This window comes from Camelus dromedarius, chromosome 15, assembly GCF_036321535.1.
Source record: "Camelus dromedarius isolate mCamDro1 chromosome 15, mCamDro1.pat, whole genome shotgun sequence".
Taxonomy (NCBI): Eukaryota; Metazoa; Chordata; class Mammalia; order Artiodactyla; family Camelidae; genus Camelus; species Camelus dromedarius.
Genome location: NC_087450.1, coordinates 63190181 through 63203057, shown reverse-complemented (window position 1 = coordinate 63203057; position 12877 = coordinate 63190181). Strand labels below are relative to the sequence as shown.

General features: G+C 61.3%; 1 protein-coding gene across 2 annotated transcripts in view; it reads left to right on the top strand.

Moving 5' to 3' along the window:
• TPO (thyroid peroxidase) overlaps positions 1–12877 on the top strand; it is a 31192-nt gene that overhangs the window by 11973 nt on the left and 6342 nt on the right. The window contains exons 5-12 of one of the 2 annotated variants that reach the window (XM_064494236.1): positions 757–886; positions 2390–2596; positions 2833–3345; positions 7324–7582; positions 8118–8288; positions 9883–10120; positions 10582–10790; positions 12637–12807. In XM_064494236.1, coding sequence (XP_064350306.1) covers positions 757–886; positions 2390–2596; positions 2833–3345; positions 7324–7582; positions 8118–8288; positions 9883–10120; positions 10582–10790; positions 12637–12807 — 1898 coding nt within the window. The remainder of the gene's footprint in view (positions 1–756; positions 887–2389; positions 2597–2832; positions 3346–7323; positions 7583–8117; positions 8289–9882; positions 10121–10581; positions 10791–12636; positions 12808–12877) is intronic. The other variant, XM_064494237.1, reaches the window with a different exon arrangement.

The following is a 12877-nucleotide window of genomic DNA, read 5'->3' as shown; positions in this document are numbered from 1 at the left end:
GTCCCTACCCTAGAGGCTACGGTCACCATCACCGCCTAGCAGCCGCCTGTCCCGGAGCCAGCCAGGAGCGGCGAGCAGCAGCGGGCGTGACGTGGCCTCTGTGCGTCTGTAGGGACAGTGAGAGGGGCAGTTCTATTAGTAACACCCCACTGGTCGCCAGCACAACCAAAGGGGCTCAATCTGCACGACTGTGCGGGGCGGGAATGCGTTTACGTAGCTACGGTAAGTCAGCCAGCAGAGGCTGGCATGTGCTGCAGTGAAGTGCACGGGGCTGCTACAGACGGCTCGTCTCCACTGAAATTCCATAAAGTGCTGCAGATTCACTCGTTAAAATCAACGCAGTATTACTAAAATGACGCAACGTTCCTTTGACTGCTCAAGCAGTTTTTCCTCCTTTCTTTCTCTCTTTCTCTCTTCCTCTCTTTGCTGACTGACCCTCAAGGTTCAGCGGCTCCCTGGGAGCGCATGGGCAGGACCCCTGGAACCCAGGTGCTGAGCACAGAGGGCATGTGGAAGGAGGGCTTTGCAAGTCAGTGCCCTGGAGACCACCCACACCCTTAACCCCTAGGGAGAGCTCTGGGCACCACCGGGTGTGTGGTCCCCACCAGACACCACTCCTTAAGCCGAGGCCTTTCCTCTTCAGGGGAAGCCAGATCCACCGTCTTCCGTGGGAACGGTCTACTCCACTGGGCCTGCCCCTTCCTTCCTTCCTCCTTCCTCCCCGCCTCAAACTCATGCACACTCCTGTCTCCACAGAGACCACCCGAGGTGGGGAGCCTCCAACACAGCCCTGGCCAGGTGGCTGCCTCCTGCCTACGAGGATGGCATCAGCGAGCCCAGAGGCTGGAATGCCCACTTCTCATACAACGGCTTCCCGCTGCCGCCAGTCAGTACAGAGTGTTGCCAAGACTGGACGGGACACGTTTCCTAACGTAGCAGACCTCCCAAGTCCTGGGGGGCCCACATTTTCCTGAGGCCTCACTCAGGGGGGCGGGCCCTGCGCCGGGCCCCTCGAATTCCTCTCTCCTCAAGGTGGGGAGAGACCGCCCCACCTTGCAGCTCAGGAGCTGAGGCTCTGCAGGGTTGGAGCCACGCGGCGAGAGGGGACAGACAGAGTGAAACTCAGTTCCCTCTGACTCCCTGGACTCCACACTGACAGGGAGAAGACCGGCCTTGTTCAAAGACACGCGTAGCTAATTGACTCATTTATGCAAAGCTGACAAGCGCCACTTACGCCCAGGGGCAAATTATTTGTCAAACGAACTCACGCCTAATCCACTGACCACCTGGGTCAAAAAACGGGTCATTTGTCCCCAGTCTGATTGCTCGCTTCAATGAATACACCAGTGGGTGGCCACCCACATTCCCTGGCCCACGCCCTCCCCCGCAAGCCAGCGAGGCTGCACCTCCCTGAGCCTTTGTTCCAAAGTCACATCTCCTCTGAGTCAAGAAAGGGTCTCAGATACTGAGGACCCACGTGGTTAGATCTGATCCACGTGGAAATCGAGAATCATCTCCCGGACTCAAGGTCCTTTAAGAAGCCGCATCTGCCAAGTCCCCTTTGCCATGTGCCGTGTTCCCAGGTGCCAGGCGCTGGGGAATGGACGTCTTTGGGGCCATTACTCTGCCCACCAGTCCACTCTCTGACCCTTCCCCCCAGAAGATTCACACCCTTTTCACGTGCAAAACACACTTACCCTATCCCAAGGCCCCCCAAGTTCTCAGCATCAACTCAAAACCCCAAATCTGATCTAAACCTCACCTCTTCAGAGTCTCAAATCTCATCATCTGAATAATCTGACTCGGGTGCGCGGACACTCTAGGTGTGACGCCTCCTGGGGCAAGACTCCCGTCCACTTGGGCCTATGAAGCCAGGAAACAAGTCTGCTCCCAAAATGCGGTGGTGGGACGAGCATAGGAGAGCTGTAGACGCCGGGCTCAGGAGGGGGGCGGCGCAGGAGAGGGACGCCAGTGACCCGAAACGGCTCTCGGCCAGGCCAGGCCGGCTCCATGGGGTTCCAGGTCTGGGAATAGCCCGCTGGCTCAGGGCTCGTTCCCAACCAGGCTCCGCCCCTGAGTCTGACTACAGGGCAGCGTTGTTGGGTGACTCAGTTCAATCCCCACGACAGCCCTGAAAGACAAACGTTTTTGTATCTGTTTACAAATGAGGAGACTAAGGCTCAGGGAAATCAACTACGCGGCCCCAAATCACCACAGACCACTGCATCTCGGGGAGGAGAGCCCGGGTGTCCCCAGGGACCCGGCCTTCCATGGCACTGGCACCGGTGAACACACACGAGCTCTGAGCTGTGACCGGCAGGCCCCGTGGGTGCCCGGGCCCTGGCCCTGCGGGGTGGCCTCCTACGTGACGCTGGTCTCTCCCACCCAGGTCCGGGAAGTGACCAGGCAAGTCATCCGAGTTTCCAACGAGGCCGTTACGGAGGACGACCAGCATTCTGACCTCCTGACGGCGTGGGGACAGTACATCGACCACGACGTGGCCTTCACCCCCCAGAGCACCAGCAAAGCCACCTTCGGGGGAGGGGCAGACTGCCAGCTGACCTGTGAGAACCAGAGCCCGTGTTTTCCCATACAGGTAGAATCTTTAAACTTCCTAATTTTTATTGTGAAACCAACAGGTGCCATGTGAAAAATCAAACACCTAAGTCAGTTCCCGTCCTGTTCCCAGAGGGTAAGTGGCTGCATCCTGCCGGAAATGATCCGTGCACATACACATATAAACACAGACGTATGCACCCAGAGCTTCCAGTGTCTCTAAGGAGGGGGCCCAGGACCGCAGGACCCCAGCTGACCCCTTGTCCTCTTCTGCAGCTCGCCAAAACCTCGCCGGCCACAGGCCCCGCCTGTCTGCCCTTTTACCGCTCCTCGGCCGCCTGCGGCACCGGGACCCAAGGCGCCTTCTTCGGCAACGTGTCCTCGGCAACGCCGCGCCAGCAGATGAACGGGCTGACCTCGTTCCTGGACGCGTCCACCGTGTACGGCAGCTCCCCGGCCTCGGAGAAGCGGCTGCGCAACTGGACCAGCGCCGAGGGCTTGCTGCGCGTCAACGCGCGCTACCAGGACGCCGGCCGCGCCTTCCTGCCCTTCGCGCCGCCGCCCGCGCCCTCGGCCTGCGCGCCCCAGCCCGGCGCCCCCGAGGCCCGCGCGCCCTGCTTCCTGGCCGGGGACGGCCGTGCCAGCGAGGTCCCCGCCCTGGCGGCCCTGCACACGCTGTGGCTGCGCGAGCACAACCGCCTGGCCGCCGCGTTCAAGGCCCGCAACGCGCACTGGAGCGCGGACACCGCCTACCAGGAGGCGCGCAAGGTGGTGGGCGCCCTGCACCAGGTGCGCGCAGGTCCTCGTGATTGCTCCCCACCGGGTGCGCGGGAGGACCTCGGGGGTGCACGCAGCGTTCTCATGGGCGCCCCGCGTGGGTGTGCGCGGGATCCTGGGGGCGCCCTGCAGGGAGCTTAACTCCACCCACTTCCGGAGCTCTAGGTTCCTGGTCCCCTCGTGGGAGCCCACCACGCCCCTGGTGCTGGTGGTGACCGTCCCACTAGGAGATGGACGGTAACCAAAGCCACGCAGCAGTAGCAGCAGGCACAGCTGGCCAGTGGTCCCTGGCGCCCAGACTACGCTAAGGGCTGCAGGGATTTTAACTCATTTAACCCTCACAGCAACCTTTTGAGGTGGGCGCCCACCAGTGATTTTGATATTTCCATATTTGGGAGACAATGAGAAAATGAAAAGAGAAACAATCTGTGTGATATTTGCAAATTAGCAAACTAAAGTGAGGGTTTATTACAATGATTTTTAATCTTGAGCCAGAGGACACTGGTTGGAGTGTCAAATACCATTGCCAAGTCCACTGGACTCACAGGCTGTCATGAAGGTGGAGCACGTGGCTTGCTTCAGTGGCCCCACTTGTGTGTCTGTGGTCTGGGCACTCCAGCAGGCCCTTGCCAGCATCCCTTTATCCCCTCGATGACCCTATAAATCCTGTTTTACAGAGGAGGTCGGGTCTTGTCCAAGCTGGCATGGGGACAAGATGGGATGGGCTGCTCTGGGCACAGCCTGCTCCTTTCCCACCTCTGGTCCCCTGAGCCCAGCACCCCGGGGTCAGAACAGAGGCTGCAGTGCCCCCCCCCCGTAGCCAGCATCACCCTGTAAATGTTGGCAGGTGGGGGGGGTGCCGGACATGGTCCAGGAGAGGCTGGGCAGCACTGGGGTGCTGGTGAGCCTTCAGCAGACGGGGAAAGGCTTCAGGGTTTTACCCCCAGTGTATTTTGGGTGAGCACTCGCCCAGGCTGAGTCAGAGTGTGGGGGGGGGATGTGGGCGTGGGGTGTGCGTGGTCCAGGGGGAAAAGTATAAACTGGAATCTGACACAGTTGGACTGCTGCCGGGGTTAGTGCTGCAGCTTAGGGTAAACAAGCTTCAGAGATGTGAACAGACAGGACTGACAGAATAAAAAGATACAGCAATTTGTGAAGGGGGAGTTTGAGCAAATTCCAACCATAGCAGCGCAACGTGACTGGAGTCTTAAAGTGACCATTTTAAATAAAAATCAAGTACCTCATCCGTCAGGCCTCCCCTGACCTCCCAGAGCCAAGTGGGCCAGGCCAGCCAGCAGAGAGTAGGACAAAGTCCCCGCGGCTCACCTTCCCTCTGCTCCTTCGCTCTCATTGTGGATGAACCCGGGATCACACCTCTGTCCTGTTCGTCACCACCCCCCGCATTTGTTTTAGTTCCGCCTGCGCCCCTTCCCCACGGAGACCGAGATGTCCTCTGTTTAATTCCCTTCTGGCCCCTGGACGGGGCTGGCTCTAAGAGGTACTTCAGAATGTGTGTGCAGGAGTGAATACGAGGCCCCAGGAGCAGGCTGGTGAGATTCCAATGTTCAAGGCCGTGTTGATCAGAAGATGGTGCTGCAGCCCCCACTTTGGGGAGAGTGCCAGGCATTTTAGCAAATTCACTTCCGTTACATCCCCGATCAGATCATGGGAGCGCTGTGAAGGGGGACGTGTGGCAAGGTCAGACGCAGGGATGAGCAGGGCGCACGAACGGCCTCAGGTAAAAGGGGCCCCTTGGCCCCTGAAGGAGCAGCTCTGGGATTAGAAGAGCCTCGTCAGCCTGAGACGGTGGCCGTGCCTCCTGCATCCTCTGGGGCCACAAGTCAAACCTGAGTTGAGGGAGGGAGGGAGGAGGCATCGTTAAATAGTTTGCACTTGAACTTAAAGTTGGCTCACGGTCCTGGCAGAGGAGGGAGACCATCTCCGGCTGCTGGAGGGAGAAGAAATCAAAGAACGTTGGTGACAGTGGAAGTTGCTGCCATGTCCTGGGTGGGAAGGGTCACCTCACCTCACGGGGCCGGGAGAAGGCCCTGGGTGCGTGTGTGGCCGGGTTCTGCCGGTGTGGGCGACGTCTGAGGCTGAGGCTGCTTCTGTCCCTCGAGGCCTCACTCTTCTCGAACGCCCTTTGGTAGCGCGGGCGCTTCTATCCAGCCCGTGAACCAGCTCAGGTAGGGCCCCCAGTTTAGAAGCCCCAGCCGGGGCCCCCATCCCAGTCTGCCGGGTCTCAGAGGTGACAGAATATGTGGCGGTGCGGGGGCTCCCCTCCCTTCAGCGGGAGGCCTCGGGCTCACGCACCACGTCCACTGGCCCCGGACGTGCCGGGCTGTGCGTGTAGGAAGCGCATTTAATGTTTGGAAGGACTGTGCACAAGGATGCGACCTCTTACTTCTCCCGGCAGTCTGAGCGCTGCTCTGCCCTTCCCACCAGGGAGCTGAGACACGCAGCCTTCCCTTCTGGGAGGACGTCCTTCCTGCTGGCCTATACACCTCCTTTGGATGTGGTTTGTTGACCAAAAGATTCTCTTTAAATACAAAAACAATGTGACCCGAAGTTTCACAGCTGAAAGAAAAGCAGACCTTTGTGCGTGATTCGGGGACCACGAGGCAAGCAGAAACGACAAGGCCTGGGACTGCACGGGGCTGAGCCTGACAGGCACCTCCGTCCGCGCTGACTCTGGCTTAATCCTTGGAGCAGCTGGAGGAACCAGGCAGGAGAAAGCACTGCCACTGGGTCACCAGCAGGAGTGGGTCTGTGCCCCCAGGGCCCGAGGCCAGGTCACGCCCACTGACCCGGCCTCCCTGTGGGACACCACCCTGGCCGCCAGCCCCGTCACTGTCCTGGGCCCATGAACGGACCTCCCCCACAGCCTTCACAGCGCCCAGAGCCCCCTCTGCGGCGTTCCATCTGAGCCTTGTTGTGGAGACCTGGTCAAATGGGCAGTTGCCTCCGTGCCTCTGGCTTCATCCTCGGATCATGAGGGCACCCAGCTCCGTGCCCGCGCTTGGCCCCTCGTTTGACACAATGCAACACGTCACCGCAGGATGGTACAAAACGGAGGAATTTTGATTCATTTCTAAAACCCACGGCATGAATTCATTTTCTGTGGACAGCTCTGATGGTCCCTTTACCGCTGTGTTTCTGTGGCCTCTACAGGAGCTGGCGAGCGTTGGCGCAGACAATGCAGACGGGAAAGATGGAGGAGTAACACGGGCCCTTGGTGTCTGCCCAGATTCCAGTTTATGAAAGGCCCTCAGGCCACGTATGACTTTTAACCTGTGCATCACTTCCTTTAAACGGGGGAGCGGGGAGCTGTCCATGCAGGGGGTCTGCTAAGCGTGACACGTGCATCTGCTCTGCGTGACGTGGGTGCGTGTACCATGATGTGTCAAGCACACGTCAGCCCGTGCTTGCTTGTTTCGTCTCACAAAAATTCTAAGAGGTTTTTCCAGAAAAGGAAACAGGTTCTGAAAGACTTGGAAAGCTCCCGGAGTCCCACGGCTGAGAGGTGGGGGATGGGGTCAGAAGCCGCCGGCGCCCAGACCCCCTGAAGGGACAGGCTGCCGGGTCTGGCTTTAGGTCCGGGGCTAACGGAGCGCTCGGGGCAGACGTGCAAGTGAGGGGGGAACTGCCGGATGGAAACCTTGTCACGTTTCTGAAAGGCGCGTAGCAGGCAGCACCTCCCTGGTCAGTCTTCCGAGCTGAGCGTCCCCTCAGTTTTCGTGGCCTGGTCTGGGGCGTGTTTGGGGTGTCTCTGACACACCCCACCCAACCTCGTAAAGGCCGAGAGTGCAGGACTCTGTTTGGAGTAAGTGGTGTCACTGCACCTGCCCCCCTGCCCCCTTACCAGGTGACATGACCCCCGGGACAGCTCTGGAGCTGCAGCGGCCCCCAGGCTTGGGCGGCAGGAAGCCCCCCAATGCTGTGACCGTGACCCTATGTCCACTGCCCCCGGCTGCTCTCCTGTCTTGGCAGATCATCACCCTGCGAGATTACGTCCCCAAAATCCTGGGCCCCAAGGCCTTCGAGCAGCACGTGGGCCCCTACCGGGGCTACAACCCCGCCGTGGACCCCACCGTGTCCAACGTGTTCTCCACGGCCGCCTTCCGCTTCGGCCACACCTCGGTCCACCCGCTGGTGAGGCGGCTGGACTCCCACTTCCAGGAGCACCCGGGCCTGCCCCACCTGCTGCTGCACGACGCCTTCTTCCGGCCCTGGCGGCTCCTCGGGGAAGGTGCGCCTCCATCTCGGCCACCCGCGGGGCTGGGTGAGGTGTGCAGTCACCTTAGCCTGGCTAGACACTCCCTGGGGGCCAGCGTGCGTGGAGAAAGTAAACGCATCCAAAGGGGTTTAAAAGGGACACTTCCCTGGGGCTTCTGGAGTTCCCTGGGTTCACAGACGCGGGGCCCTGGGCCCCGTCTGCCCCTCAGCCAGGCCGGACCTTCCGTTCATGGGTCTGAACTTCGAATCAGCAAACGCTTCCTTTGACTCTAACGTTTCTGCTGCTGAGAAACAACAAAACCCCGCCCCTGAGGCCCCGTGTCCCACCCCCCCAGATGCGCATCTCGACCGGGCCCATCGGGGTCCAGATGAGTGAATCCACCACGGGGCAGCGTCCTAAGGGCCCGGGAGACATGGGAGTCCCAGGAGGTGCATTCCTGAACTCGTGAGGACATCTGTTCAGAACCAGCGTAGTTTACAGTCGAGGCCTTGTTCTGTTTCTCCAGGACTCACCTGAGAAAGCTCATTGCCTTCTCTGATGTTTTCAGGCGGCGTGGACCCTGTCATGAGGGGCCTCCTGGCGCGACCAGCTAAGCTGCAGGTGCAGGACCAGCTGATGAACGAGGAGCTGACGGAGAGGCTCTTCGTGCGGTCAGACTCGGGGACCTTGGACCTGGCGTCCATCAACCTGCAGCGGGGCCGGGACCACGGCCTGCCAGGTCAGCCCCCACTTCCCTTCCCTCCGCTCCCACGCTCCAGATTAGCCACTGTCCTTGGTCTGTGGTGAAATGTACCTGCAGGTCCGCCACCAGCTCCTAAGGGCGCCTTAGTTGGTGGGATTGAACCACCCAGCTTTCTCAGCCCCAGGCAGGGACGGGCTGAGCTGTCTCAGGGCAGGCAGAGGGAGGCGTTTCCCAGGCAGGAAGCAGGACACGGAATGCCCACCTCCTCCCTCTCAGAGCATCCCCCGGGGCAGTGGGCATTACTCCACTGCCTTGGGGGCTCTCGCTGACCAGCTGGTCCAGTCTCCTGGTCACTGGTGTGAGTGAGGACCCTCTTCGTGAGCCAGGCAGCTGCCCGCATATTTCCTCACTCCCCCCTTGTTCACGCCCACTCTGACCCCCACCTCCCTCACCTGTACCAACCCACGTCCTCCCTCCCTGAGGCCGAGCCTGCATCTGCCCACCGTGGCCTTCTGCCCTGGGACCCCTTCGGCTCGGCTGTCTGGCCCACCTTCAGCCTGCCCACGACCCCAGGGTCCGTGTGCAGCTCTGCTGTCCTGGCTCCCAGGGGCTCCACCAGGCAGGGCCCACACTGTCCTCGTCTCGCTGACTGCAGACCCCCCACCGGGGCGTGTCCCGCTCACCTGGGCCTCGGAACCTGCTCCCAGAGCCCGCTCTGAAGTTTTACACAGATTAGCTCTTTCCACCACCTCGAAACCCCGGGTACTTAGAAGTATAATCGCTTAAAACGCTGTTAAGGAGACGGAAGCGTAAAAATTCAGGCGATACCTTAATCCTCAGCCTCACACGTGGGGGAATTGGATGGGGCAGGAAGCCCCGTGTGTGACGGACGCTTAATTAGACCTGATCCTTAGGTCGAGGCTAAAGCAGACGAGAGACACGCTCTCTGTAACGATGCGATGGCGACCTCCCTGCGCTGGGAAGTCTCCTCCTGGTTTACCTGGCAGGGGCCGCGGAGCGTCCAGTCTACTTTCCCCGGGGATGTCCTTTCCTCTCCCCCCACCCCCGCCCCGTCCAGTCCCGTCGGCAGGACCCCTGTGGCTCGTGTCCCTACCTCCCCGCAGCTCGTCCCTGACCCTGGCGCTCTCACTGCTGCCCCCACCACATCCCCGCTCCACAGGCTTCCCTCTGGAGCCCGAGCAGAACTCAAACCTCCTCCCTTGGCTCCGGTGAGTCTCTCTGTCAGCCTCGTGGCCCCCTCGCTGTCTAACTGGAAATGTGAGACCATCTCCCCCAGTTCTCCCTCATCTAAACCCCCCAGGGGTCTGTCCTGACGCTCAGCACCCCAGGGGCGCTGGTCCAGCCGTGACGCAGCCCCTCACGTCCACACATTTATCTGGCAGTTCCGCCCGGGGTCTGCTGTGTGGGAGGCCCTGGACATAAAACAAGACGCAGTCTCAGCTAAAGGACAGTAGAAGTAGAGAGGAGGAGACGGGGAGCCTCGGCGAGGTGCCCGCCGGACTCAGTACGGCGTGTGAGGCAGGAGTTCACGTGCCGTCCCTAAGCGCTGGCTGTGTAGACAGAAGCATGTTCAGATCCCTGAGAAGGAGGCCTCCACCCTCCCTCACAGGTTACAATGAGTGGAGGAAGTTCTGCGGCTTGTCCACCCTGCAGACCCAGGCTGACCTGGCCGCCGCCACGGCCAACCGGAGCGTGGCCGACAGGATCCTGGCCCTGTACCGGCACCCGGACAACATAGACATCTGGCTGGGCGGCTTGGCTGAGAAGTTCCTCCCGGGGGCGCGGACGGGCCCGCTGTTTGCCTGCATTATCGGAAAGCAGATGAAGGCCCTGAGGGACGGCGACCGGTAGGCGCCCAGGACCAGCGCCCTCTGCGGGCAACACGGGGAGGTGCTCAGTCTGGAAGGGGCTGCCTGGCGGGAAGCCTCGTGGATCCAGGCCAGGAGCTCTGGGGCTTTGTCGGCGATTTTGGGAGGAAACTGAGGCTGCTTCCCAGAATCTGAACCCCTGGTGGCTGGGCCGGAGAGCCTCCTGAAAGAGGACGTCTGTCATCATTCGTGTCCTGAAAGCAGCCTCCACGGGATAGAACCAGGGCAGCCGGGCTGGCTGAGGGAGCCGCAAGCAGGACGAACAGCTTGCGGGCACTCTGACTCATCCGTCCGCCTGCCCCGGGGCCATCCTGGCCTCTGTCCTCCCCGATGGGGGGTCGCAGGCCGAGGGTGGGAGCAGCCTGGGGACAGAGGCCGAAGGACATGGTCGGAGGGGCCGGGGCTGTGCTCTCACGTGTCCTCGTCTGTCCCTCCCGCAGGTTCTGGTGGGAGAACCAGGCGGTGTTCACTGAAGCCCAGCGGCAGGAGCTGGGGCGGCACTCCCTGGCCCGCGTCATCTGTGACAACACCGGCCTCGCTCACGTGCCCCCTGACGCCTTCCGGGTCTCCAGGTGGCCCCAGGAGTTCGAGCCTTGTGACCACATCCCGGGCATGAACCTGGACGCGTGGAGGGAGGCCCCGCCTCCAGGTAACTGCGAGCGTCTCTCAAACTGGGAGGAAGAACAGGGATTCAACCCCAGAAGGGCTGCGTTTCGGAGCAACCACTTCAGATCCATTTGGTTGGAGGAAACCATCTCCGTGCCCTGCTTGGTCCCGGGCGTGTCCTCCTCCGTGAGGAAGGGCGGGTCTGAGTCTGAGGACCCCATCCTGGCCTGGAGACGCCATCCTGTAAGCGCCGAGGGAGTGAGTGGCACCTGCGGCCGGGCTGTGCTATGCGCTGTGGTCCGGGGGCTCCCATCCAGCTGGGGCAACCAACACGGCGCACAGGGCAGCCCGTGTCCCCAGATAGGGGTGGGGCCGGAATCGCTCAGGCTGGGCAGCAGGAGGTTGCAGAGCATGCTTCTACGGCCAATGGAGTGACCGGCACTTGGTGCAGAGAAAGAGGCCGTGGGAGGACAGCGCTGGCCAGGAGCCGGAAGGCCACGCAGGGCTCAGTCAGCGAAGCAGAGGTCCCCGCGTTTGGACTCTGCGTCCCCAGCTTGCTCCTCTACTGACTGGCAGAGCCAGGCCGGAGGGCGGGCCCCCGACTCAGCCGCGCTGTGCTGGCCGGTCACTCAGCTGGCCGCCCTCACCTGCGGGAGTTACCGACTGCTCTCCCTTGTCCCGGGTGAGGCCCGCTCTCCGTCACCTGACATCGGGCTCCAAGCAGAACCTGGGATTTATTAACTGCCACCTCCCATGTGACAGCACTTTTCCAGGCGCTTGGGACACATTTGTAGGGACAGACACACACACACATGGGGCTTCACAGCCCCTACACGAGACAGACAAGAGACGTGTGCCCAGCATGTGCCGGGCCGCACGTGCGACGGGCAACCAGCGCATGAAGGAGCAGGCAAGGGGCTGCGTGGGCGGAGTCTCCAGGGGAGGGTCTAGCAGAGGGGGTAGGGGGGGACCGGAGACCTGACCAGAGAAATGAAGAGGCCCGTCACCCCAGCCCCTTAGGCCTGTGTCTGTTGCTCTGAGTGAGACCCCGTGTGGTAGGTTTCCCATGGAGCCACCTGTGGAGACCCCACTGGCCCGTGTTTGGAACACCCCGAGGGCTGGGGATCAGGGCACCCAGGGGGTCAGTGTGAGTCTGCTGCCTCCTTCCCTGGAGGAGGAGGAGGGAAGGGGGCACTGGGTGGTCTGATGTCCTGGTAGGTGGAGTCCACGTGACTTGCCCGGTCGCTGCAGGGGACACGAGGGGAGGCATCGGGAAGCACCCCCCCTCAGGGAAGGAGGACCCCTTAGGGGTGGCCTGAGTGGAGGGAGGGAGCAGGAGGCCAGGGCTCCGTTGTGGATGAGGCAGCTTTGAGCTGCTCCCTCGCCCTTTGTGTGGAGCTGGCTCTGCAGGAGGGGAGTTCCAGGAAGAGGATGTGAATTTGGGATTTTTCTGTAAAGCCCATATGTAGAGACTGTGTTTTGTGCCAAGAAACCGTAGGACACAGCCAAGGCAAGGGCACCCGAAAGGAGGGGTCCAGAGACCGGCTCAGGTGGGGAGGGAGGGGTGAGGCGGGTCTCCCAGGGGGCATGGGGAGGGTGAGCTCCACCACTGTGGTCAGAGTGGGAGAGGGCAGGAGACCAGCCCCTGCCTCATGCAGTGAGGACCACCGTCTGCTTTGGCTAAAGCCATCTTGTCGGGGTGCCTAGGGGAGCCTGCTCAGAGCACATTCAGGGAGAAGAACTGGAGACACGACTGCTGCAAGGACGCAGGGGCTGGAGAGGCAGTGCTGGGGGACCTGCCTGCAGGAAGGGAGACGTGCCGAAGTAAGGCCCTCAGGAGCCCGAGGTGGGGGGCTCTGTCCCAGGGTCCCATGTTGATGTGCCCACAGGGGACACGTGTGGCTTCCCCAGCCAAGTGGAAGACGGGGGCTTCCTGCTCTGTGACGAGCCTGGAAAGCGTGTGTTGGTGTTTTCCTGTCGTCACGGATTCCAGCTCCAAGGGCCAGAGCAAGTCACCTGCACCCCCAAAGGATGGGACTCCCAGCCCCCCGTCTGTAAAGGTCAGTCATCTCAAGGTGTGTCTTCTCATGTCTTGACCCCCAAATCTGCATTTTTCAAATAGGAATTAAA